General features: G+C 57.5%; 3 protein-coding genes across 3 annotated transcripts in view; all 3 read right to left on the bottom strand.

The window, feature by feature from the left end:
• Positions 1–739: 739 nt before the first annotated feature.
• On the bottom strand, positions 740–9250 carry PIP5KL1 (phosphatidylinositol-4-phosphate 5-kinase like 1). The gene is made up of 11 exons (XM_060013296.1): positions 9199–9250; positions 8176–8379; positions 6904–6954; positions 6553–6707; positions 6208–6332; positions 5657–5691; positions 5511–5566; positions 4613–4725; positions 3935–4088; positions 1180–1948; positions 740–832 (listed from the first exon to the last, which is right to left on the bottom strand). Exons 1-10 carry the CDS (start codon positions 9226–9228, stop codon positions 1681–1683), a joined length of 1191 nt encoding a protein of 396 aa, XP_059869279.1. The 5' UTR covers positions 9229–9250; the 3' UTR covers positions 740–832; positions 1180–1680.
• A 2983-nt stretch (positions 9251–12233) lies between these two features.
• DPM2 (dolichyl-phosphate mannosyltransferase subunit 2, regulatory) lies at positions 12234–15043 on the bottom strand. Its single transcript, XM_060014088.1, has 4 exons — positions 14993–15043; positions 14617–14706; positions 13703–13805; positions 12234–12913 (listed from the first exon to the last, which is right to left on the bottom strand). Exons 1-4 carry the CDS (start codon positions 14993–14995, stop codon positions 12855–12857), a joined length of 255 nt encoding a protein of 84 aa, XP_059870071.1. The 5' UTR covers positions 14996–15043; the 3' UTR covers positions 12234–12854.
• Positions 15044–17259: 2216 nt separating this feature from the next.
• The window catches only part of EEIG1 (estrogen-induced osteoclastogenesis regulator 1), a 36489-nt gene continuing 27320 nt past the window's right edge, over positions 17260–26428 (bottom strand). The window contains exons 5-11 of the mRNA XM_060014087.1: positions 24968–25014; positions 24657–24811; positions 22457–22561; positions 22173–22368; positions 21587–21708; positions 21422–21491; positions 17260–20034 (exon numbers count right to left, since the gene is read on the bottom strand). Of these exons, the coding sequence (XP_059870070.1) occupies positions 19989–20034; positions 21422–21491; positions 21587–21708; positions 22173–22368; positions 22457–22561; positions 24657–24811; positions 24968–25014 (741 nt within the window). The 3' untranslated portion in view covers positions 17260–19988. The remainder of the gene's footprint in view (positions 20035–21421; positions 21492–21586; positions 21709–22172; positions 22369–22456; positions 22562–24656; positions 24812–24967; positions 25015–26428) is intronic.

The following is a 26428-nucleotide window of genomic DNA, read 5'->3' as shown; positions in this document are numbered from 1 at the left end:
TGCTGAGCCAGAACAAGAAATGCCCTGTGGCTTGTGCCAGCTCAGAAAGGTAATCACCCAGACTCACCCAGGCAGCTAGGGGTGAGGTCAATTATATGTATGTATATATATTCCAGGAACCCGCACTCCAGCCCTGCGGCATAAGATTTCCCTTTCCTCTCCCTTCCCCCACCAGCCATTTTTCCTCCTTTTCTCTCAAGGCCAATGGAATGGGAGTGGTGGGTGAGTGAATTTCCCAAGGTCTGGAGTCATCCAGTCCAGGGATCAGCCATTGGCCCACAAAGCCCCCCACACGACCACACTGTCCCCCCAGCCCTGAACTCCAACCACAGTGTCATGTTTTTCTCTCTAGTGCCAGGCTCTCTCTTACTCCAGGTCTTTGCTGTGTCCTTGGCTTGGGACCCTCCCAGAGCTGCATCTGATTCTTCTGGTCTCAGTGAAGGGGTTAGAGCACACCCACCCATCAAATAATTAGGTAGAGGCTCCTTCCCTGAGCTCCACAGCCCCATGGTCCTTCGCAAGGCTTTGTCACACAGGTTGCTTTTGTCACTGTCCCCCCCCCCACCCCGACTGTGAGTTCTGTGGCGGTGGAATCTACGCATCTTGCTCCACCCCACGTCCCCATTTCCCAGCAGAGGGCCTGTCACATAGCAGGTGCTCAATAAATATTTAATGAGTTAAATGTTTCCATTTTAACGATTAGACCACTGAGGCACAGAGAGGTTTAGCACATTGTCCTGATCACACAGCCAGGCCCCAGAGAAGCTCTAGAGGAAAGGGCCACTTGGGCATGGTCGGATTGGACTGGGGCCAAAGGCAGAGTTGGAGTTTCCTGGAGGAGGGAGAAGGAAAGATCACAGGCTATGCAGGCAATTTTCTTCTCTGCTCCCAGTGATGTCTGTGTGTCCAGGTCCCTCCATCTGACCACCAACCCCTGCTCCCATTTCACAGATGATAAAAGTGACTCCCAGAGGAGGGCAGAGCTTACTCAAGACCCATAGTGGACCGCAGTCTAATGTTTCCCAGAGCTGAAGCCCCCCCACTCCCCCACCTCCTCCCACCTGCATCCTAGAAGAGCAGGAGTGAGGGGGGCCACCCCAGAGGGAGGCCAGTGGGCCCTGCTTGAGCCAGGGCGGGGGGTTGGGAGGCCCGGGTTCTTGGGCTGGCCTTGCCACTTACCCGTACTAAGCCCCTTAAAGTCTTTGGGCCTCAGTTTCCCCATCTGGACGACAAGGGGGCTGGGCTTGGTGGCTTCAGCCTCCCCCCTTCCCCAGTGAGGACAGAGCTGTGGGAGCTGGAGAGTAAGAATACAGGCTCCTGAGTCCAAAAGGCATAGTTGAGTCCTGGTTCCAGCATTTATTGCTGAATGATCTAGCTCAGTCCCTTCACCCCCTGAGCCTTCATTTCATGGTCTGTAAAAAAAAAGGAATAATAGCATTTTTTTTTTTTTTTTTTTTTGAGGATTAAATGAGCTAATGTAAGGGAGTCCCTGATACAATGCCAGGCACAGCATCCCCAGCAAAATGAGTTCATAATATTAATTAGGGGATGCTGCCCTCTGGAGGCCAATAGGAGGAACAACAGGCGAGGAGAGCCCGACCCGCTGCCCGGGCCAAGCTGGAACCCGCGTCCCCAGCGGGCGACCATTGTCCAGGTGGGGAGAGCGCGGCTGGGCGCCGGTCACTCGGTGTGCGCCTCCACCCACTGGCAGAGGCGACGGGCGTAGCGAGTTGGGCTGACGGTGGAGAAGGTCCGGCCTGGGTAGCGCAGCGTCTTCCACAGGTGCTCCAGCCGCTTGCGGAGCCCGTAGACTGTGGTGAGGTCCACGAGGCCCAGGAAATAGCGTTGCTCTGGCCCGTCCAGGATGTGTAGGGCGTTGGGGGTGTCGGGCAGCAGCCGGCGGTTCTGGGCTTCCGGCTCCTCCAGGCTCTGTACCCCTCTCATAGACCTGGGGGCAGACAGGAGGGTGAGGTTACCACGTCCTCCAGGGAGCCCCAGCCAATGGACCCTGTCAGCATGGCCATGCTGCCCCTGGGTCATTCCCCCACCTCCCGTGTGCCCGGACCTGTGATGTCAGATAAACTGGGTGGCTGAGTAAAGTGCAGTTGACTGTCTAATGCTGAGCTGTCCATTATGCAGCCACCAACCAGCCATATGTGGCCCTGAGCACTTAAATGTGGCCAGTCCCAAATGAGATGCGCAGTAAGTATAAAATACACACTGGATTTCCAAAGCAGTGTGAGAAAAAGAATGTAAAATATCTCATAAATGTTTATATTGATTAGATGATGAAATGATAAAAGTTTGGATGTACGAAGTAAGTGAAATATGTTATTAAAATTATTTTTACCTATTTCTTTTTTACTTTTAAAAATGAGGCTACTAGAAAATTTAAAACTACATGTGTGGCTCGCATTAAATTTCTACTGGGTAGCGCTGGTCTAGAGCATTTGGGTCACACAGACTCTGGCTCTGCACTTATGTGCCACGTCACTTTGGGTAAGTCCCATATTTGGGTACTTCCTAAACTGCTGTTTGGGGTTATCCAACCCTGGAAGTTTCAGGGTGGCAGAGTTGAAACCTTGCAGACAAAGTCCAACCCAAGTTCACAGATGGTGTGTCTTTTTGCCTCAAATTGTATTCCAAATCAGAAGGTGCCTCTGGCTGGGCCCCCAATCCCAACCAGAAGCAGGCTCAGTCCCCTAACGTTGTCCTCTTGTGATGGTGGGAGTAGGGGTCGCTGGGGGGGGGTCGCTGAGGGCTTTATCCCTGCCCTGCCCAGGTCTTGGGGGAAAGAAACCAATCAAAGAAAGTCCCACCCAAGCACCAACCAATCAGAACCGAGTGGTCTGGGGACCAGAACAGAGCGCTGGTACTCCCTGCAGTGCCAGGGTTAACCTGGGTGTGGTGGGTTCTGAATGAGGGGCTGGGAACTGGCTGGGGGTGGGGCTGTAGCTGTGACCTTTTACCAGGCAGCATGGAGAAACAACCGTTGTATGCACACTGGGGTTTACCTGCTGAATGACGGCTGTAATATGAGCACTATCTGGGGGTAGAGGGCAAGGGAGAAGCTGACCTAGGTTGGATGGGCAGACTTGGTGGATTCTGTGCCCCGTGGCAAGCCTTCCACCATCTGGTCAGGATGTGCCCACCAAGCCATTACCTTGGGTTGTGCCCAAGACTCACCCATCCCAAGGTCTTCCTCCAAGGGGTGGGGATGGGGGCTAGTGAGTGGACATCATTTTTCACTTGTCCACCCACTGGATCAATGAACTTATTTCCTTGAAGTGCCTGTCTTAAACCCTGAGTAATTCGGTTCAACCACAGATGTGGGCCTTGGAGGACTGAAATGCAAGTCACTAACCAAGTACTAACATGAATCCTCAAAAGTCATTCTACAACTTCACTTCCTCTCTCTGAGGCTCAGTTTCCACATCTCTAAAATGGGAAAGAGCCCATCCTCTCAATGAGGCTCATAGTCAGCATGCAAAGATTGGCTGCATGCAAGAGGAAGGCAACAAGATGATGGTGCCAGTGGTGATGACTTCAGGGTCCTCAACGTGAAATGACCGAGTTAAGGGGCAAGGGCTCTTTCTAAGGCCAAAATTAAATATGTCTGAAACCTTCAATGGCTCCACATCTCCTTCTGGAAAATGGGCAGATTCTTCAAAAGCCCAACTGGATCTCACCTGGTCTTTCCTCTGCTGTGATCCATCTGTGCCTGCTACCCCTGCCGGCCAGGCTTCTCCAGCCCTCCACGCTACACACACACACACACACACACACACACACACACACACACACGTACACACATACACACAAACACTGCACTTTCCAGTCTTCGAGCCTTTGCCTGTGCTGTTTCCCCACTACACTGTCTGTCTTTTCCATGTTCTCATCACCTCATTCTTGCTGTTGCCTCTGGGGGGCCCACCTGGCTGTGCGGAAGATGAGGCTACTGCCTGGGCCCTGCTCATCCTCATGGAGACGCTGAAAGGCCATCAGGAGGCTGTAATCCAGCACGTTGAGCTCCCGGAGGAAGGCGGTGTCCAGTTCCATCTGGTGGAGGAGCCAGCTCCGCTGGGGCCCTGCCGGAGCATCAGTGCCCCCACCTGAGTGCTCGTTGTGTGCCAGGCAAGTTTCTGAGGGCTCCACACACATCTGCCCTAGAAGGGCAGATGTCATTACTGTCCCATTTCACAGATGAGGGAACTCATCTGTAATTTGCCTTGGTCACCTAGCTAGAAAGCTGTGGAGTTAGGATTCTCTGCCTCACTCCAGAATCTGGGCTATTAAAGACCCAGGCAGAGGGGCTTCCCTGGTGGCGCAGTGGTTGAGAGTCCACCTGCCGGTGCAGGGGACACGGGTTCGTGCCCCGGTCTGGGAAGATCCCACATGCCACGGAGCGGCTGGGCCCGTGAGCCGTGGCCGCTGAGCCTGCACGTCCGGAGCCTGTGCTCTGCAGCAGGAGAGGCCACAACAGTGAGAGGCCCGCGTACCACAAAAAAAAAAAAAAAAAAAAAAGACTCAGGCAGAGAGCAGTGCCAGGGACACCCTTCTAACTTCACTCTAAATGGAGGAAGAGCAGGCAGTGACCGCCCCCGTGGCTCACCCAGGTTGATGATCTTGCCCTGAAAATTGAGGTCTTTCAGCACCAGGACAAGGGGGCTGCCCTCAGGGGCGGGCTCCACCCAGCGGCTCACCTCGCAGCCCTTGATGTCATACCTGGGAAGTGAGGGGTGGGGGAGACAGAATTCAACCTTATACAGACTTGAGACATACAGGGAACTCACGAGGTAATAAGAAACAAGAGCTTCCACTGGGTGACTGTCCAGATTCTCAGCACAACCCCAGTCCGTTACCGTCCCCATGTTAGAGATGAAGAAAAAGCCTCAGAGAGGTTTTCTGTTTTGTTTTGTTTTTAATTTGCCCAAGACCACACAGTGAGTAAAGGGCAGAGCAGGGATTCCAACTCAGGCCTTTGAACGTCCAGTCCAGACTTTACCCCTGCCTGTGACTGCCTCTTGGCACCTTGTCATCCCTGGGGTATCCCGGACAGAGGGGCCCAACCCTAGACGCAGCAACAGAGGGCATGAGTGAAGTCCGCGCCCTGGGAGAGCACCAGCGTGGAGCTCGCAGGCAGAGGCAGGGCTAGGAGGCTCAGAGGGCCACCTGCAATCAGAGGCTAGTTTGAATCCCTGCTCCTCACCTAGTAGCTGTGTGGCTTTCCCCTCCTCAGTTTCTCATCGACAAAATGGGGATGATAAGGACAGCTACCCCTCAAGAGTTGTTCTGGGAATAAGGAAAATGATGAATGCAAATGTCTCAACACAGCGCCCATGGCATACTGAGTGCTCAAGAGATGCTGGTCCTGGGAATCACTGTCTCCGACCCGTCAGGAGATCTTGGTAACGTCCCTTCTCCTCCCTGCGCCTCAGTTTCGCTGTCTGTCTAGTGAGTGTGGGTGCTTCAGGTGGCACATTCTGGGTGGGGCGGGGAGGCCGACTCACCTCTCGGAGATGCGGCCGGTGGGATAGAAGACGCTCTGCATGATGATGAAGTATTTCTGGAGACGGGGGTAGGGAGTAAGGGAGGACAGGATCTAACCCTCCAGCCGCCCCCTCCGGCCCGGCCCCCTCACCTCGGCCTCACCCACCTTCTTTCCCCGGGCCACCCGCAGACTGTGCACTCCTGGAAAGGGAGAGGGCGTCAGGTAGAGAGGCCCCAAACTCGGCAACGCCGGGTGCATCCTGCCCCAGTTCCAGGCCATGCCTCCTTCTCGCGATCCGCCGCATCCCGAGCCTTCAGGCCACGCCCCCAGACCCCTTCCCCAGCTTGAGGTGGTGTCCCAAGTCGACCCGCTTCTTAATTTAGCCCCAAAGATGCCGTGTCCCCCAGGCCTAGCCCTGCCCATATACCCTCCTCTCGGGACTATTCAATCCCAACCCCGCCCCCTTTGGGCCCCGCCCGAGGTATTGGCCCCGCCCACCTACCCCGCCCTCCTACGTTGCTGTCTAGGACCCGCCCCGCCCCTGAACTCTGCCCCCAGCCGGCCCCGCCTCCTGTCCAGTCCCCTCCACCCTGCTCGGGCTCAGGTACCCTACGTCCCCCGTCCTGGAACCGCCCACTCCCTGACCCCCTCCCCTTCTCGCTCTCTCTCTTCACCCTCCCCTCGCCCCGCAGTCCCGGGTCCCTGGCCGGTCATACCCAGCAACCGCGCAAGCAGCGAGTGTGGGTGCCGCTGCAGGTGCTGCACGTAGCGGGGCAGGTGGGCGAGCAGCGCCCGCACCTCCCGGCGCCGCAGGGTCTTCAGGAAGAAGCGCTGGTCGTGGCTGGGGGGCGGGACGGAGAGGTCACTGACCAGGTGGGGCAGGAGCCGCGTCCGCACCGCCCCTCTCGCCTCCTGCCCTCGCCCCCAGTCTCTCCTCCTCCATCTGACCGCTATCCGGCCCTGACCCACCCTAACCTGGCCATGCTGTCTCTCTCCTCAAGAGCCCCCCCTCCGCCCCGGACACCTCTCGCACCCTTTCCCCACCCCAGCCACCAGCTCACGACAGGAAGAAGCTGGCCTTGCTCTTGGAGGTGCTGAGGAACTGCAGGTAGGGGCCGCCGGGACCCAGCGCAGCCTGATAGTCCTCCTCTGCCAGCCCTAGGGAGCGCCGCAGTCGGGCGAAGGCGGGGCCAGCCAGGGTGCCCAGCTCGAAGCCCTGCGGAAAGGAAGAGCAGCCCCGAGAGTGTCCCTGGGGCCCAGGTGTGTGCAGTTGGCTCTGGCGCGGGAGGGTCAGGGTAAGCACACCCTTCCTGCAAAGCCCTGGGGCAAGCCGTCATTCCCATTGCACAGATGGGGAAACTGAGGAGAGGAGCAGAACACACCCCCTCCCATGCAGCACTCGGGCTTTCTACCTCGTGAACCTGGGTCAGGACCTCGGAGAAATCCTCCTCTGTGGGCAGCCCCTGTAGCAAGGAGCAGAGGGGCTCAGGGCAAGTCTCAACCCCCCAGTGCCAGCCCAGGGTCTCCCAAGCATCCTGTACCTGGCCTCACCCCCGTTCCCCCCAATTTGATTCCTCCAGCCAGTGGGGACCACTCTGGGTGTGCCTGAGTTGGGCAGATAGACTGCCAGCCCTCCCAGAGCTGGAGGGAGGAGGAGAGTAACCCAAGGCAGGTCCTAGGTGTGTCTCATTCACTGCTGGGTCCCCAGCACCAGTCTCTGAGCTAGAGCCTGACGCATGTGCCCAGACACACGTTGGCCAAAGTGTCGCCAGATGCCTTCCCAGTCAAAGGGGATGGCCTAGAAGCCTAGGACTGTCTGACTCAGCCTGGGAGAAGCAGGATCAGAGAAAGCTTCCTGGAGGAGGTGCCCCCTAAGCTGAAATCTCAAGGGCAGTAGCGAGGAGGAGCAGGGTGCTCACAGGAGCGGGAACAGCAGTGGTGGCCCCCAGGAAGGGAAGGAGAGCCTGAGTGACTGAAGCGAGTAAGGATGGACTGGGGAGGAGGCTGGACAGTTGGCCCTTGGGGTTGAGCCAGCAGGACCATGGGGCCAGGCTGAGTATTGGGGAGCCATGGAAGATTTTCAGCAGGTGATGAGATTGAGAGGACTGCTACTCTCTCCCTGGACCTCCAGGTCCTGTGCTAGGACCTGGCTCACAGGATGTGGTCACACTGTGCACATGTATGCACACACACAAACAACACACATGCTCACCCGGGCCGTCCAGCTGCTGAGCTTGCAGTGGGCGACCCTTTCTGCTGAGCCAGCCTGGCCCCAGCCTAAGCTCCGGGGAGGATGGGCTGGGCTAGTGGGGTGGGGGCGGGGTCCCTTAACCACACACCCTGGCAGAACCGGGAGGGCCTCAGAGACCAAGGAGTACAATCCCTGCCATCCATTATACAGAGGTGACACTGAAGCCCAAAGAGAGGCAGAGACCCACCTAGATCACACATCAACCACCCGGGTCAGGGGCTTCCTCGCACTCCCCACACACCCTGGGCTTTCTGGCTTCCTGGCCTCAGCCCCCACCCCAGAATGTCCCTCCCTCCCTGCACCAAGCCCCTGCCTTCCTCTCCTTCTATCTAGTCCGCTCTGTTCCCCAGCCCTGCAGTATTAGCAGGACAGGGCATCAGCCTGGTCTTGCTGTCGGTGCTGTGGAGGTGCACGGGACAGACTGGCCACTCACCGTGGGTGGGTGGTCCATGGACACTTGAGTGGCAGCCCACAGCCCTGCCTGCATCATACACGTCAGCTGGTGCAGCTCATGCCCTGGGCCAATCTCAAACAGGCCTAAGCGAGACTGCTTGTCTCGTAGACGCCAGAGGAGGCCACGGCGGCCAGAGCTCGAGGTGGCAGCTCTGTGTCCAGCCTCTGGGGAGGGGGTCAGGACCTGGGGTGGGAGGCACCAGAAGCAATGAGCCTGAGGCAGCAAGTATCCCACAGGTGAGAGACCCTGGTCTGAGTCCCACATCCACTGCTTGTCAGCTCACCCCTCAATCCCTCTCTGCCTCAGTTTCCTCAGTTGTAAAATGCAGATAAGGCCGGTACCCACCTCACTGGGTGTTGTGAGGGGACAGTACCTGGCATGCAGTCAGCACCCACAGTAGTGATGTTTATTATCAGTAGGCAGAGCATTTGTTCTGCAACCTGTCACTAGCTTAGGTAGATCACCTAACCTTTCTGCACCTCGTTTTCTCCTCTGTAAAATGAGAACTATAATAACTCCTTCGTGGCAGGTATTAACTGTTGTTACTGTTGAGTTTGAGCATCCTGCACAGGAACTCCTTATAGTAGGAGCTGTGATGTCAGTGATTCAGTCATCTATTCCACTCGTCTATGTCGAGTTCCTCCAGGCCAGCGCGGAGGGTCAGCACGAAGCTGAGATCATAGCTGCTGACCCCTTCGCATTGGGCGCCCACCATGTGCCCAGCACTGTCTGAGAGCTTGACCTCCTAACAGCCCTATGAAGGAGAAGCTTTTATCATTGTCTCCATTTTCCCGATGAGGAAACTGAGGAAGTTCTCGGGGGATACCCGCCGGACTCCCCGCTTCAGACCTGCGGCCCCATGTGGGGCGTGTCCCAGTCCCGGCCAGTGCAGGACCCCTTCTGGGCTTGGATGGGGGTGTGTTCGCCCTGCACGGGGAGGGGAGGTCCTGCCCCTGCCCTCCAACCCTTTCCTTTCCTGTCCTCTCTCGGGTCTGCACCTACCTCGTGGGGCCCCGGGCTCGGCGCGGCCATCGCCCCCGCAGCAGCTTCCGCGGGCTCTGGCCGCGTCCCCAGCTGCCGGGCCGCCCCGCTGCAGGAGCTAGGCCCCGCCCCTGCTTCTGGACCGACCAATCGCGTGGTGCCGGTCACGGCTGCACCCAATCCGAGCCGGGGCGCGGGGGATCGCCTGCGGGTCCCGCCCCTGGGGCTGCAGCACCCTTCGGACCGCGGTCCAGGGCTTGGGCAGGGCCGCCGCGCGTTGGTTAAGGTCCCCACCGGGGGAACACCCCACATTCCCTTCCTGGGGTGGGAGACTCAGGTCTCGGGGCGCTCGGGGAGGCGGGTAACCTAAATCCAGTCCCGCCCACACACCCTGGCGTGAAATTCCCACCGACCGTATTTCGGGTGAGGAAACTAAGGTCCAGAGAGAGAAGTGACTACCTCCAGGTCACACAGGAAGTCAGGGGCGTGCATTCATTCAACACTTATTTTGAACATTCACTATGGGCCAGGAGCAGTGTAGGCCGGGGTGGCGTGGGGGGGAGGCGGATTTTAGTGGTGAGTGAGAGAGAGGAACACAGCTGCCAGCGTGAGCTTTTAAAAGCATAAATCGCATGATGTCACTCGCACGCTCTAAGCCTCCAGTGGCTTCCCACGGCACTGGAACAAAGTCCAAACATCTCGGCGTGGCCCCAGGCCCATCTGCCCACTCTCCAGCCCCATCTCAAATCACTGTCCCTGCACCCAGCACACGGTCACAGGGGCTCCCGGCTGGCCCTTGGCCACCGAACTCTCACACCTCCGGGTTTTTGCAGGTGCTGTTCCCTCTGCCTGAAATCCTCCCCCACCTCCACCCTCGACTTGATTTGCTTTATTCCTCATCACCTTGCCCGACTCTAAGTGTCCCCTCCCTTCGGTCATGATCACATCGCTTTATTTTTCTTCATCACACTTAACACTGTCAGAGACTGTCTTGTTCATTTATTTGTTTATTATATCTCCCCTCCCCCACCCAGAGTGGGAGTGCCAGGAGGGCAGGAACCATGCCAGGCTCCTTCCCTGGCTCAGCACCTTGCACAAACCAGTGTTTGAGAAGTACATGCTGAACCAATGTGAGTAGGATGTGCAGAGAACCTCAGTGAGTCCCAGGAAATGAAAGGCCAGTGTGACTGGAGTGAGGAGAGCTCAAGCAAGCATGCAGGCTCTTGTTGGCTGGCCATGGGAGGGAGAGGGACAGGAACCCAGAGAAGCATTGTAAGTGTGTGAGAAAGATTCTCAGAAAAAGAAAAAAAAAAAAAAGCTCAGGGACTTCACTGGCAGTCCAGTGGTTAAGAGTCTGCACTTCCACTGCAGGGGGTGCGTGTTCGATCCCTGGTTGGGGAAATAAGATCCCGCATGCAGCGTGGTGCGGCTAAAAATTAAAAAAAGAAAAGATGCTCAGATGTTTTCAAAAGGCCACTGGTTGTAGTGCAGTCAGATTGGAGGGGGCCACTGTGGGCAGGGGAGAGCAGTGAGGAAGCCTTTGGTGATTTAGGGCAGGGGACAGTGGCTTTGCATCTGGAAGGTGACGGGGGAAGGGGAGAATTGACAGGATTTGGGGTCATGTGGATGGGGGGGTGGAAGAGGAAAGCCAAGGTCAGTGATGTCTGCCAGGCTTCTGGCTGTGGGTCAGGGATACAGGATGATGATGCTAAGGCAGGGCAGGACAGGAGAGCCAGATTTGTGCGGGGGGAGAGTGGGTAAGTCTGAGAATTCAGATCATGACAGGATGGATTTGAGGTGTCACTACAACAGCCGATGAGGATCTCAGGTGGGCAGCTGGTGCACGTGAAATACTTTGGGGCTCAGAAGAAAGCTGGGCTAGAGGTGAGCCTGGGTAAGGATGAGGTCACCCAGAAGGTGAAACAGCCTGTGATGAGTCCCGAGGAACCCACCCTCTCGGGGCAGAGGAGCATGAGTGCCAGAGAGAGCATAAAGTAGGAGAACGGGTCATCCAGCGTCTGAGGGTGTCCCAGGGGGGAAGTCACCGACCAAATGTAGCAGAGGGGTCAAGGAAATGTGCTTTGGATTTAAAGACTGGACGTCACGGGTGGTCTGAGTGCAGCCCCCCTGGAATGCTGCCAAGCACAGCAGGGAAATGCAGGAAGCAGGTGTGGATACCCTTTTGGGAAGTTTGGCAGTGGAGGGGAAGGCGCGGGAGAGACCCGGAGGGAATTATTGGGTTGATAGAGGGTCCCTTATACGGAGCCCGTAACATGTTCATTTAACACTGGGGGACCTTGTTGAAAGGCAGAGGCTGTTCCCTTGAGAGAGATCATCAGACAGGAGGCTCCTGCTATAGCAGTGTGAGAGGACAGGACCCAGAGTCCAGGTGGGCAGCTCTGCCTGGACTGGAAGATGGAGAGAAACAGGTAAGGACAGGGCAGGTGCGCCTGCAGTTGGTCTCTCTTCTCTGATGAGGGGGACACCTTTGCTAACCGGAGGAAGAATGAATGTCCAAGGTGTGAGGGGTGGAGGCTCACACTGTGAACGGGAGAGCTGGCTGCCCAGTGGGGCATGGTGGGATGCCAGGGACTAAGGCTGGGGCCTGTGCCGGTTAACCTGAACACAGTGGAACCAGCCCTGCTCTGGCTCATAACAGCCCTCTGCTCAGAGCCACGCTAAGTTGGGCTGCTGGGTACAGGAGACAGATGACAGGCTTGCCTTTTCGGGGACTAGCCTGAGGGTCCGTAAAATACCAGTGCCAGCTGGCTAGGCTGGCACGGGGGAGACCTGGTAGAGGCTGATGTGGCGTCTGGCAGATTGCCGTGCCTCCACAGACTCCCCAGCCATCAGCTGCGCCAGGCCAGACCCGTATCGGTCCCGGTCCCGGTCCCTGCTTTATCCTGTGTCCAGCACACAGATGATCCAGGAGGCATCTGAGGCACCAATTGCACAAACCAGGGTCTCCTGACCTGAGACCAACGCAGAGGCCAGCGCCCAGCCCCTCTCCAGCCCCTGAGCGGCCCAGCCCCCTGGTCAGGGATGGCACTGAGACAAACACACCACCACCGTTTATTGTTCAGCTCTCCCCAACAGGCCAGCACTGAGGCTGGGGGGCTGGGCCTCCGTGAGAAGCGGTCAATCCAGGGGCCCCCCGTGTGGCCACCCTAATGGGCTCTGGGGCCTGTCAGGCCTCCCCCTAGGCTTTCCAGGTCCAGAAATCCTTGTGGGGTCTGGGGTATGTCAGACCCGGGAAAGCTGCCTTTGTAGAGGAGCAGGACATGGGGGGAGAGGTCTCGTGACGCCCCAGAACCTGCCAAGTCCAGCAACAGCATGTGACATGAGGGAAACTGAGGCAAGAGTGTAGAAGCCAGAGGAAAAAGCGACAGGGAGTCTGAAAAGTGAGGTGGGGAGGACCGGCGTTTTCCAGGCCCTGAACCTGAAGAGGGTGAGAGCGAGACTTCCAGGGACTCCTCCCTCCTGGCTTCTGGAAGGGTGAGCAGGGGCTCTGGTCAGTCAGGGGTGAGTCCTGAGCAGCTCCATCCCACAAGGGTGTCTGCAGGGTAGCCAGGCTTGAGGGGCCCTCAGTGCCTGGATGGGTCCTCTGGGCCCCCACCCTTGGTCTGCCCTGGAGAAGAAGCAGAGAAGGGGCCGGCAGCCTCATCCGTGCTGGGCCTTCACTGGGCCTTTTTGGTCACCTTCTGATTCTTCAGCATCACGTAGGTGATGAACACGCCTGGAATACACAGACCAGAAAGGTCAGGAAAGAAAGCGCAGGGCTGCTGGGGGCCAGAGCAGGACACAGCATGGGAGAGTGACCCACACAGGGGGCCAAGCACCTACCCAACCACACTCCAGGCCACCTGGTCATCTCCCCAGCTGTTCATCAAGCCACACATCCACCCATTCATTCAAAAAATATCAGCCGGGTGCCTACTACAGGCAATTTGCTGAGTTTAGCGCTTCCAGTCCTACAGGGAATAAGATCCACCCAACTATGCATCTACTCACCCAGTCAACCACCTACCCACCCACCTACACACTGACCCACTCAGCATCCATCATCCGCCCATCCCATCATCCAGACACCTGATTGTTGACGCATCCAAACCACTTTCTTGAGCACCGACTCAGTGCCACAGCTTGTGCCGGGGGCTGAGTAAACAGCAATGATAAAGCAACAGTCCTTGCCCCTTAAGGACTAGACCCTGGGAGACAGACAGGTGCAGGGATCTTGAACCGGGGTGACCAGCGGGTGAGAGGTGATGGAGGTGTGAGCAGAGTGATGGCGGTGGTGGAGGGAGCAGGAAAAAGGGAGACATCCCACTAGAGTCCAGTGAGCCTGGGGCATCGGGAAGACTGACTTAAAGCCCTGAAGGATGAACCGGGAAACCCCAGGGGATGAGTTGGGGGCAAGGAGCCTCATGGAGACATACGGCCAGTGACAAAGTGTAGCAGCATGTTCAGGGCTGGGAGAGGGTCATGGGGTCCCTCAGACACACTGCCCAGGGTTGGGGGAACTTACCCACAAACAGGAGCAGCAGGAGGCCAGCAGCCAGTGGGATGGCAACGGCATAGGCTTGGGGCAGGAAATACTTGTGGATGACATGCTGACTGTCGATGAATGGCTGGCATCGAGGGCAAAGCTCTGGTGAGCACTCCCCACCCTGCTCAGCTCCCCAAGCCCAAACATCCCACCTCCTCCATCTCTGGGGCTGACCCCATCAAAGCACTGAGACTGCATTTGCTTTTCTTTAAGATGATGGCATTTGGGGTGCCTTGGTTTGTTCCCTTCCTTCATTTATCTAATAGTTGTGTACTGGGCACTTGCCTGCTGCCTGCCCTAAGCTGGGGCTGGGGACCTGACAGGGAACAGAAGAAAAAGGACTTGCCCTAAGGCCCCCACAGCTTAGCAGGGGCAAAGGGTACATGAGGAATCCTCGAATGATTCCCAACCTGGGCTCCAAAGTCTTCTTTACCAACATTTTTCTCCAAAGGATACCAAGTTCTGCAAGATTTTGCCTTCCAAACACTACACTTTTAAAGCAGTAACCAAGACATTTCCCCACAGGGAAAAGAAAAATCCTAAAGACTCTCACAAAATCCACTGGCACCTGTCATGCCCAGGGGCCCGCAGGATAACGAGAAGAACTAGAACTCCCATCAAAGGCAGAGCAAATCAAGGACAGGACTTTACAGTGTAGTGGTTAAGTTTTCCACCTTGGGCCTGAGGCTTCCCCCTGAGCTTCCGCTTCCTCGTGTATAAAATGGGGGACAGCGCTAGCATCTTCCCCATAGTGCTGTTCTGGAGCTTTTGTGAGGTATGCAGGTAAAGCACCCAGCATGGCACCTGTCACACTGCAGCTGCTTAAATGATGTTAGGAGTTGGCCTCAAGATCCAGGGATGGGAGGTGAGAGAGGACGGGGCAGCACACATACCAAGAGAATCACCCAGACGGTGTAATAGGTGAAGATGATCAGGCTAACGGCGACGAGGCCGAGTCCCACCACCTGGTCTGTTCCCGTGGCCTGCAGAAAAGGGAGAACTCAACTGAGGCAGTGATGCTCCATTTAGGTGCACTGAAGAAGGGGGGCGTTGCAGCCTGGTTACGCCCATTCACTCAGCGGACGTATCTGACGTGGAGGACTAGGTCAATTTTAGGCCGAGAGAGACCGCCGGGCCAAGGCCTATCACCCGTACGACGGACCGGCAGGAGAGCGATGCCGGATCCGAGTACTCAAGTCCCAGCTCCTGAGCAGACCCAGGACCCCACCCCCAGACGCCCCCGTTCCCCGCACTCGGGCCCAAGCTCACCATTTCCCCAGCGCTGCGGGCACTGGAGCAGCAAGCCTCATCCGGTTCCGGATCCGGGCCCTTCTGGCCTTGGGCCGCGGGGTACGCCGGGAGTCGTAGTCCTTAGGCCGGTTCAGGACCACGTCGCCCGAGACAGGCAGGCACCGCCTTCCCTTTGCATATCGGGAAATGTAGTTTCTCAAGGGCATTGTGGGCCGCGTTCCGGAATCTCTAGGGAATGGGACGGGGCGGGGGGGGAAGGGGGGGCGGGGGGGGAAGGGGGGGCGGGGGGGAACCCAGTCTAGCTGGCATTTGTGGTCTCAGTCCTGTCGAACTCGCCCGAGAACAAAAGCCCGTCTCTCGATGTCCCAGAGTCCCATAGCCAGAGCGGGATGGGGGTGGGTGGCCGGAAGTCCCATATTTCCGACGGGGAAAATGAGGCTCAGAGAGGGGCGCGCTCTTGCAGGAGATCACAGTCTGAGTCAGTGGTGTAGCCGACTTCAGAACCCGAGGGCACTACTTCCTGGTCCCGAGGCCCTAACTTGTCTGTTGAGGGTAGGGTGCAGAAAAAGTTCACCGACCGGCCTGGGGTGGGAGGAGGGGCTGGCTGGGGCCCCCAGGGATGGGGAGGATTTCGACTGGCTGTGAGAGGGCACCCCCTTACCATGCCAGGCTTCCCTGGCGACCCTTTGGGTGTCCTCTCTTCACTGCATGAATGAGGCTAGGGTGACCCTCCCTTCCTTCACCGTCTGCCTCTCGGGCCCTGGGTGTCCCGCAGCCCAGACAGGTCTTTGGACTGGGCCGGTGTGAGGCCCCTCCCTAGGCTTGGAGGCCAGATCATCTTCAATGTCTCCTCCAGCTCCGAGGTCCGGAACACTGTCTCCTCACAGCTCATAGGGCTGGCTGCTTCTCCCGCATCAGGTCTCACTGGGATGCCACACATGCCAGGGAAGTGACCTTCACAGCTGGGCAGGGTTCCCTCCTCCGTGCTCCATAGCCCCAAGTGTGGCTCCAGGATGACACTTATCACTGCGTTTTAATTAGCTGATTTACTTGTTGATCTGGCCCACGTGACTGTGAGCTCCCTGAGATTAGCATCTGTGGTCACTGCTGTATCCCCAGTGCCCAGAGTGAGGCTTGGCACAAGTAAGAGCTTTGAATCAGTCAACCAGCTTTGAAATTTTGGTGACTTCTGGAATGCTACAGAGGACAGCATGTGGAGACTCCAGGCCTCCTGAGGGGTTGTGTGGAGGCTCTCCGTGTGTTATCTTCACTTGGGGGGCGGGGGCACACAGAGATCGTGTCTGAACCGGGCATGACCTGCTCCTGCTGGCAGCATCTGTCTCCTTGCGTCGTCCAAGCCCATCACAAAGCTAAGAGAGACTTTTTTCCCCCTACCACTGTATAGGGGGATACTGATATACTGATATACTGATTGTATACTGATTTTTCACTAAGCGTTACTGTGTTCCAAAGGAGCAACCTTTTTTTAGCCTACAGCCCAATTCCTTCCCTCTCTATCTCAGGAGAATTTGAGCTCAGCCAGGAGCCACCTTTTCCCTCCCCAGGTGTGCACAGAACAGAGGAAGGGACTGAGAATCAGCCTCCAGGGTTTACAGGGTCCATGAGTGGGCATCAGCACTAAGAAAGGGTGGGGACAATGCGGTGCTGTGGCAGGGACAAGGCCTCATAGTCTGGTCCCTTCTGGCTTGTCCAAAGCCCTGAGGATTCCTGCCACCTCTGAGCTCATTAAAGGCCCAGGGTGACTTGCCTTTCCCAGAGCCTGGCTAAGTCAGCTCTTCTGAGTCAGGGGCAGAGAGTGAGGGGTGGTCCCGGCCTGGAGACGGTGCTGGCCTGTGGCTTTAGAGAGGCTGGGGAAACGCTCGGCACCTCCCAGTGTCTAGCTCCCTAGGAAGGCCTGTATACCCACTTTCTCATTTGATTCACAACCCCATTTGCAGCTGAGAAAACTGAGGCACAGTTGTTTGTCCTCAGGCATGCCTGTTAGAGGCTACCTGACTCTAGGGAGGTTAGAACTTGGGCTCTGAGGTCAGAGCTGCCACCTCGTAGGTGTGAGACTGGCAAGAAACTGCCCTTCTGGGCATCCGTTTCCTCCCCAGGAATCTGGAGTAATAACTGGTGGTAATTCTGATAACTACAGTCAGGACTTTGAGAACCTGGCCACTGACATCTCCCCCACCCACAGCATGTCACCTTATACATCCTGCTTCCTTCTGATGCCGTCTGTGACCCCGACTTCAACTCAGTAAAACAAACAAAAGCCAACATGCCATAACAAACAAAAACTGCAACATTTAATTTTTTCCCCCCCAAACCAAGACACTGACACTAGGCTGATTTCCCTTTACAATGTTATTTTCTACAATAGAAGCTGGGACAGAGATACAAACACAGCCCACTGAATCAGGGGGTGGTGGTATAACATTCTGTTAGAAAGGAGGGGTGTTAAAAAAAAAAAAAAGACCTCCCCTCCCCCCATCTCCCTGCTCACCTCCCTAAAGAGAGGAAGCCGTGGACATTCTCCATCCTGGCAGGTCATGCCATGTGGTCAGTTTGTGGGGTGACCAGGAAAAAAAAAAAAAAACTAAAAATATTGTAGACCTTTATTTCTTTTCTTTAAATCTCCTAGTAAAAACGTTAAACTGTCTTTCAAGAAGATTCCAAACTGGCATTGCATAGACCAATTCCTTTCCAAAAATATCTCTAATATACTCTTTCTATCTCTCTATATATAGGATTTTAAGTCCAGAGCTGTGGGCACCTAATGGGAATTCACTGAGCTTGAGGGGACCATATGGCCGAAGAATGAGCTCCCACGTGGGGATGAGGCCAGGGGCTCCAGGCCTCCGGCTCCAGCCAGCAGTAATTTGGTTGTGGCCGAATTCTGTTAGTCCAATTACCCTGGCCCAGGGCCTAGCGTGGGAGGGTGTGGCAGGCTCTGTCTCCTTCTGGGGTGACTGTCAAGTTCAGACCTCGCGTAGGGTGGGGCTGGGGTTCCTGGTTTGGGGAATTCTCCCCAACAGCACCAAAGCCAGCTATTTTATGTCTAAAGCCCCAGAACTTTGAATCAGACCCCAAATACACCCTGAATGCATCTCCTCACTGGGCTGAGGTCATGAAGATACAGAAGGGAAGGACAGCATTCCCCCATCTTCTGGGGGTTACTTCAACTGGAGACAGTGCAGCCAGCTCCCTTTTAAAGTGCCAGGTGTCTGTGGGGCAGGAAGGGACCCGCAGAGCTGACCAGAGCCTTCTCCAGCCAGAGCAAATGCTCCGTCCTGCCTCAGCAGGCACCTTCGAACATTCATTTTCTAAAAGTTAGGTAATTAAAAACAACAACAACAAAAATCCTAGAAATGCTCTGGTCCCAACGCCAGGAGGTTCCAACACCAAGACTCCAATTCTTGCCAGTGGGGCAGAAGGGCAAGGACCCCTCCCAGCCTGGGGAGGAGACACCCCCATCTGCCCCCACCCAGATCCCCAGCCCTGCTGGGACCCAGCCAGCGGGTAGGGAGAGAACAGAACCACCTCCCCTCACCTGGGGGAGGAGAAGATACCAAACTGTGAACTCTAAAAACGAAAAGAAAAAGAAGGAAGGAAAGAAGGAAAAAAGAGGAAAAAAAGAGGCAAGAAAAGGAAAAAGGTATAGGGCTAAGTAAACACCAGCCTGCTGGGTTTATACAAAATGAGTGAAATTTAAGAGCGGCAGGGGGTCTGTCCAGGGACTGGCTGGCAGTCAGAACCCACCTTCAAGCAAGTAAGGAGGACTAGGACGGGAAAGTGCTGAGAGCAGAGGATTTAGGGAGGGGGGCGGGGCCAGACTGCCCCCCCGCTGGGAAAACCCCATTAATGGACCCCACCTCGCCCTTGCCCAGAGAGGGGATGCTTTCAGAGGATGGCTGAGGCTTTTCTGGCCAGGAAGCCAGCTCCAGGCCAGTCCAGTCACAGCCCACCTGCCTCTCCAGCACTGGCCCCGGCCTGGGCCAGCTGACCCTGAGGGAGAGAAAGGGCGCTTTGCCTGCCAAGCCCAGCCCAGCCAGGCCACTGACCTCCAAGGGCTTGGGAGGCACCTGCCCTGGCTTCCTACTGGAAGCCAGCTGCTCAGGACCCAGTCCCGGGCAGAGGGGAACCACCGTCCGCGCTCAGACCTTTCTCAGCATGGGGCTCGGGCCTGAGCTGGAGTTAACTGGAGTGGGGAGGGGCAGTGCCACGTTCCAGCCGGGCTGCTAGGGCTGGGCTGCTGACTGCACAGCAGGCAGCGCCCAGGAATCCTTGGGAAGGGCTCAGAGCACAGGCAGGTGAGGGCCAGGGCGCTGTGCTGGAGACAAGCGTGTGCAAAGTGCAGGCTGCCAGGGCAGCAGGAGAACATTCGTTGCAGGGGGAGGTGGGGTCTCAATCTGGAGTGTGGGTGGGGTTTGAGGTCTTGGTTCCCAGGAGGAGGCCGCCAGCAGGTCCCCCGGGACACAGGGAAGGGACAGCTGAAGCACTGAGCAGTCAGAGGGCCATGGTGGCAGGATTCCAGGGGTGGACTGGCCCCCCAAGGGCAAGGGAACAATGGAGCAAGGCCCTGCCAGGGCCACTGGCTGGGCCAGTGCTCCTGGAGTGAGCAGGGACACAGAACAAGAGGCCCCTCAGCCACAAGCATCCTTGCATGTGCAGGAGCTGCTGCATGTCCTCGCCGAGGGGCCAGGTGGGTGTCCAGAGGGGCAGTCCCCACCGCGTTTGTCTGGCCCACCTGCTTCACGGGCCCATGTGTCCAGCCCTCTAGTGGTTCAGAGGAGAATATTCACAGTGGTGCCCGGGGCCCTGGCGGACCATGAGCGTCCCAGCAATGATGGGAGGTCAACGGAATGATGCTTTGGGGCTGGAGTGCATGCAGCAGGCACAGATGAAATGCGGCACGGATGGTGATCCGAAGGGGAAGGTCCCTTGTGGAATGACTTGGGTCTGGACGCCTGTGAAGGCAGGGTCCTTCTCCAGCCTGGACGCCTGCTCCTCAATGGCTTTCAATCACGACTGGCTCATAGACCCCAGAGGAGACCCTGCGGGGAGAGACAGGTCAGCTTGTCATCCTTGATGGTCCTCTGCGCCAGGTCCTTTGGGCCAGGCCCTTGGGAGTGCTTCACAAGCAGGCCCCATTTTGCAGAGAAAGAAACTGAGGCTCAGAGAAGTTGAATCACTTGCCCAGGGCAACACAGATGTTAAGTACCGGAGTCTGTAGGAGTGCAGAGCTGGCACAGACCATGCCCCAAGCCCTCCTGAGCACCGGCAGCTCTCACGCTGGGGTGTGCTGCGCCCATCCTCACGACAACTCTGGCAGGGAGGGCCTGCAGCTAGCCCCACTTGACAAGTGAAGAAACTGAAGCTCAGAGGGATTACGAGGCTTGCTAAAAGCGCAGTAGAAGGCTGGGCAGCTTGATCGGCCTTTCTCCCCACTGAGGGAGGCCAGGGCCACCCCTGGGATTGTGGACATTCAGGGCTCAGCATACAGCTCTGCAATGATCTTGCTGCCAAATAGATCGGTTCTTCCCGTCCTGCATCTCAGTTTCCTCATTCTCAGAGGGGGCTAGAGAGGGATGTCACAAAGCCCCAAGGAGGTGCCCTCTGTTTCCTTCTTGCCCACCCCACCCGGGGCAGCTGAGGCGACCATGGAAAGATGGCAGTTGCAATATCAAGCCTCAGCCAGTAGGGGTCAGCAGAGCAGCACCAGAGGGCTGGTCTGGAGACCCTGCATGGCCCAGCAAAGACCCCTTGGAGATGGGGCCCACAGGAACCAGGGGAAAAGGCTTCAGCACAGCCCCGCAGGTGGGAATCTCTACCACTCATTCATTCATTCATTCATTCAGTGAGCCAGGCACACAGCAAGCATGCTGTAAGTGAACGATCATGAGAGGGCACTCTAAAACTGTAGAGTTCAAGTCCAAGTTTGACCCTACCACCTCCTCGTCTCTGAACACCATGCAGCAGAAATCTGTGTTGCTCACTGCTGTAGCCCCGGCACCTAGGGATAGCTCAGTACCTGGTGTGTAGCTGGTGTGCAATAAATATTTGTTCAATAAATAAACGAGTCATCATCATCATTTTTTTAGGAGTTCCCAGATCCAGGAGGAAGGGAAAGAAAAGTAGAATCCAAAGTAAAGATGTATTAAGCCCCTGCTCTGTGCCAAGCCTTGTGCTAGGCACTTACCAAGCTTCCTCAGAACCCCCAAAACCAAACCCAGGGCCTTTGTCCCAGGTTTCCAGGTAAGGTGGTGTGGTCCACATCATTTGACAGATGGGAAACTGAGGCTCAGAGAGAAGTGACTGGTTCAAGGTCACACTGACAAGAGCTGGCATTCAAAGCTAGGTCAGTGGGCTGCAGAGGCCATATCCTCTCACCACTATGCCCCAGAGCCACACTTGTGACCCACCCAGAACCTTCAGCCCTACCTGTTGGCCAGCTGGATGCCACTCAGGGTGGTGGAGCCATCGCGGCTCACGAACAGCCGGAGGTTGCTGTCTGTGGGGACACAGGGAAGGGTGGGGGCTGAGCGGAGCGGCGCCGCCAGGGAGCCCCTGGGCATCGTCCCTGGCCCGCCGGCGCGGGCAGCTCACCCTCAGTGTTGCTGCCGTCCGTGAAGTCCTGGCTCTGCATGATCTTCTCCACGATGTCATCAGCGTCAATCCGCGTGTCATCCACCCAGGTCGGGTGGCTCTCCACGGAGTCCTTCTTCCTCCTGGGGCGGGGCGGGGCAGAGTCACGACAGTCAGGGCAGCAACAGGCACGACGACGACAGGACCAAGCACCCGCAGCACTCAGGATGCTCAAAGTGCACGTGAGAGCTGTTCCAGAATGTATTCATTTAACCCTCACGTCAAACCCTACGTGCAGATGCTGCCACGACCTGGCTTTACAGAGGAGGCCACGGAGGCCTTGAGACGTTAAGTACCAGCCTCTGAGAGGCTGCAGAGCAAGGGAGCAGGCGGGGACAGAGGGGACACTAAACCGCACGCAGCAACCGCTCACTGAGCATGCGTGCCAGGCCGGGGCGCCGCGCCTGTGAGCATCAGCTGGTTGAATAGCCACGCCCACACCACTGCGGCAGGGGCCCCCTTGTCCCCCTGTTACAGGTAGAGAAGCAGAGGCTCAGGGAGCCACCGGCGGGGTCTGCTCTCCAGGAGCACGTATGGTGAGACTTACCGAAACGAGCGGTCCGACAGATGTGGGGGCCGGGGTGGCCGCGGTGGCTTCTCGGGGGGCCGGTGCTCACGCTCGCTGCCCTCGGGACCCTCCACAGCTATGCTGAGGCCACCCGAGGCGCTGCTGCTGGTGGACGTGTTCCGGCGATGCGTCAGGTCCGAGAGGCTGGAGGAGCGCGAGTGCTCGGTGCTGTAGCCTGGGGGGCGGTCGGGGACGCTGATTACGGGGAGCTGGGGGCCGGGGAAGATGGAAGGCCAAGGGCAAGGGGCCGGGCGGGCACTCACCAGAGATCTTGGACTGCTGGCTGGCGTAGCTGGAGTTGCGGGAGTGGCCGGAGTGGAACACCTCCTCGGGGCTGGAGAGGTTCTGGTCCGGCTCCTCTGGCACCCCTGGAAGCCGGGTAGGGGCAGGGGTTACCAGTGTGCCCGCCCTCGCCCTTGCTCCTCCTCTCACTGAGTGTGGGGGGGTGGGTGGGGGGTGGGGGGGGTGGAGAGCACATTATGTATTTCCATTTGAGAGACTGAAAAGCTGAGGTCCAGGGAAGCAGCAACCTGCCCCGGGCTGCAGGTCACCACTCGAACCCCGGGTCATGCGTTCATTCCACAAATATCTGTTGGGGACGTCCTCCACGCTGGGCGCTCTACCGGGTGCTGGGAACAGGAGATGTGGTGTCACAGGCACCAGTGGTGGGAAAGAAGAATGTTGAACAAAAATGACCCACGATTAACCACAACTGGCTAATGGCGCAGAGTAGGGAGCGTATGGGGGGGGGGGTCTGACCCAGTCTGGAATCAGGGAAGGCTTCTCTGAGGAGGTGGCCTTAATGCGAAACCTTCAGGATGCGTGGAAGGGAGCAAGCCAGAAGGAAGCAGCATCAGGGGAAGGGCCTTCTAGACAGAGGGAACGGCATAAGCAAAGGCCCTGAGGCTTGAATGGGCTTGGGTCTGTGTAGCTGGAGTGGAGTGAATAAGGGGGTGCAGAAGGCGGGGAACACACTTTCAGGCAGTGACAGCAGGAGATTCCAGAGAACCAGGCGGGGTCTGCCCAGCGCTCCATGAGTAACCCCTCCCCCCACCCACAAAGGAAGCAAGGACTCATCCATCCTCTCTTTGGAGATGAGCACACCCAGGCCATAGGATGGACCCCAGGCCTGCCTGTGTCCCCACCCAAAGCCACATGGCTTTTCAAGTCAGCAGGTTCTCCACATCTGAGGGGTTGCAGAAGAGGGAGAGCGAGAGGCAGAAAACCAGCTATAGAGGCCTGTGGGGGCTCAAATCCCACCCCCCGTGGGAGAGGCACCTCTTCTACCTTGCACAAAAGGCCCCACATTTGCTGGAGTGGCCTGGTCCCCAGATCTCTCCTCTGGGGACCCCCACCCTGAAGCTGGAGAGAGCAATGGAGCTGGCGAGCCCCCATTCCTGCATGCAGCCCCCAGCTCTGGGCCACACTAGGCTGGGTGTGCAGGAAAAACAGGAGTGGAGGGAAGCTGGCCCTTGGGGTCAGAGGGTCCCTCACAGCTCCCATCCCCTGGGGGCAGAATCACCCAGCAAACAGGGCCTGAGGCCCTGTGCCCTAATTGCTCTTGCGGCACCAATCAGGGCCGCCGCGTGCCGCCTTGCTTACTGATCAGCTAAGGGGCAGTCCTCCTCCCAGCCCTGAGCTCACCCCCAGGGAAGGGGTGCAGAGGCCAAGGCTCATGCTCGGAGGCGCCTGCTTCACCCCGCACAGCACCCAGGGTTGGGGGGTGGTGCAGGCTGGAGCCTTCTCTCCTAGTATCACTTCCCCCTCTTAATTGCCACACTGATTCCTCTGGGGATTCAAGCTCATTTGCGTTTTTCATAATATTAGTAATAATGATAATTTAACAAAACACGTGCTGGGAAATAGAGGACACACTATGGGCCAGGCAAGGCGCGCACGTACGTTTGCTCAGTTCATCCCCAGAGCAACCCAAGATGTGATTGCTACTGCTGATCCCATTTTGCAGAGGAGGACGCTGAGACCTGGAGAGGCAAAACGGCCAGTCAAGGTCACGCAGCCAGTCGCAGAGCAGGAGCTCACAGGACATCCCTCTGCCAGGAACACTGCACACTACACCCCAGATTCAGCTCAAATGACACCCCTTCAGGGAGCTTTCCCCGGTCGTCCCCAGGCGGACACCTTCTGTGTCTCTCTGACACCTCTCGTCACAGCTGTAGGTGGACATGCATTTGACATATTTATTGTCTCATTGACACCCGTCTCTCCTGCTAGGCCAGGGACCCGGTTAGTCTCGGTCCAGGGCGCTGCTGTGGTCCTGGGGCCACGCACAGAGCCCAGATCACAGGAGGGGCTCAGACGCCTGCCTAATGGAAGCGTGGGTGGGTACACGCCATCCCACTAGCCTTCCCTTCTCAGCAAGCATCCCCCTTGGGACCTAGGGATATGGGGAGGTAAAAGCCTTCGGCCGTGGGAGGGGTAGGGAGGGCAGGTGAGGAACAGTACCTGAGCTGAGGATGGTGGGCCGCGCCTTGGGTGGCCGGGACCCTGTCAGGGAGTTGGTGCCACTGCCACCGCTGCTGGTCCCGCCACCCTTACACGTCAGCTGCAGGGAGGAATCCTGGCCTGGGATGGAGATGGACTTGGCAGTGGACGGCGGCCTTGGGAAGACAGATGGGTGTGACCGGAGTGCCCCACTTTGGGGTTGGAGAAGACAGGGGAACCCAAGAGCCTGGGGGAGGGGACAGTCCCTTGTCCCCCCTCCCCGTGTCCAGGACAGAGCCCCCACCACTCCGGCGCCCTGTACCAGCACTCACGTCTTGAAGCAGGGGTCTCCAGAGAGCAGGAACATTCCAATGGTGACCTGTGCAAAAGCCGGAGGAATCAGCCACGCCCCATCCACCCCCCCACCCAGGCGCCCGGCCTCCCTGTGGCCTCCCTGCTCTGGCTTCAGATGCGCTTGGACTCTGATCCTATCTCTGTCCCTTGCTGGCCCTGGCGAAGCCACCAAACTTCAGTGAAGCCCAGCTTCCTCGTGCAGAGGACAAAACTGATCCTAACGCCTACCTCGTGGAATAGTGGAGAGGATGCTGGGCACCTGGCCCGGGGTGAGTGAGGAGGGAATGTCAGCTACTGTCATTGCAAAACCACAAACAGACTGTGAGGCCCTCAAGGGAGGATCCGCAGACACTCTCTATCCTCTGCACCCCTCGCAGCCCTCAGAGCAGGTGAGCAGGTGGGAGAGAAGCTCTCGATGCCTACGCGGTGGGGAGGGGTTCACAGATTCCAACACAGAGGGCAGGGGCTTGTGAAAGTTTGTTGAATAAAGTAAAGCAAGAAGCCATTAGAAATGTAACATCCACTCGGGCAAAGATTTTGGCAATGGTCTAAACAGGGCAAGGTTTGGGTCCCCAGATCTGGGCTGGGGCAGAGCGACAGGCAGAGGGGTGATGGGGTGGGAAAGAGGTGCTCAGATCACAGGGACACCTCTGACAAAAATGGTGACCACTGGGGTGAGGCTTTGTTTTTAATGGATTGTTTCATTTGGCCATGATAGCAACCCACAAAGTACGTGATGGCCCCAAGCTGTAGACGAGGGAACTGAGACTCAGACTCAGGGGAAGGGACTGCTCAAGGCCCTGCAGACAGGATGTGGGGGAGATGGCCTTGAACTGGAGGCCACCTGCCCCTGGGGCCTTGATCTGGCCTGAGGATGCACTGGGCCACTGGGGCAAGGCTGAAAGGGCTTGGCTCTCACAACAACTAGCCTGGACCTTTTCAGGTGCCTCTGGTTTCTTTGGCAAAAGGCCCAGGACGCCCCAGAGCCCTTGCCTGCCACCTCTTGCCCGGCTCTGCCAGGCATAACACGCTCCCGCTGGGCCAGCTCGCAGAGGTGTGGTTACAACAAGACTGTTTTCTCAGCCAGGTGGAAGGGTGTGGGGACGAGGAAGAGAGGCATGCTGGCAGTGGATGCCCAGATATCTCTGTCCCAAGAGGCCAAAGAGGCAGCTGCCTGGGGGGAGAGTGATGCCCCGGCTGGAAGCCTTCCCCGTGGCTGGGCCCTCTGAGCAGCTGCCCGGCTCTGCCAGGTCTGGGGATGGCAGTCCATCTGCTCACTGATGCTCTGGGAGCTCAGGCTGCCTCATAACGTGTGGGCAGTGGTTAGGAGCTGGACCGCAGGCTCAAGTGGCAGCTCTGCTTGTGACCCAGGCGGATGATCTAACCTCTGCGTCTCAGCCCCCTGCGGTGCAAAACTGGGGCCAATAATAGATACCACA

This window comes from Delphinus delphis, chromosome 6 (assembly GCF_949987515.2).
Source record: "Delphinus delphis chromosome 6, mDelDel1.2, whole genome shotgun sequence".
NCBI lineage: Eukaryota > Metazoa > Chordata > Mammalia > Artiodactyla > Delphinidae > Delphinus > Delphinus delphis.
The sequence above is the reverse complement of the archived record's forward strand: the minus strand, read 5'-3'. Positions and strand labels throughout refer to the sequence as shown.

Excerpts from the sequence above, each read along its gene's own strand:
- PIP5KL1 (XM_060013296.1), bottom strand. The coding sequence starts at position 9,228 with ATGGCCGCGCCGAGCCCGGGGCCCCACGAG. Across the intron at positions 6,708-6,903 it reads TCCTGACCCAGGTTCACGAG|GGCTTCGAGCTGGGCACCCT; the intron begins GTAGAAAGCCCG and ends TCCTTTCCGCAG. Across the intron at positions 5,692-6,207 it reads GCTGCTTGCGCGGTTGCTGG|GAGTGCACAGTCTGCGGGTG; the intron begins GTATGACCGGCC and ends CTCCCTTTCCAG.
- DPM2 (XM_060014088.1), bottom strand. Across the intron at positions 13,806-14,616 it reads CCGTCTGGGTGATTCTCTTG|CCATTCATCGACAGTCAGCA; the intron begins GTATGTGTGCTG and ends CCTCGATGCCAG. Across the intron at positions 12,914-13,702 it reads CCTGCTGCTCCTGTTTGTGG|GCGTGTTCATCACCTACGTG; the intron begins GTAAGTTCCCCC and ends TGTGTATTCCAG.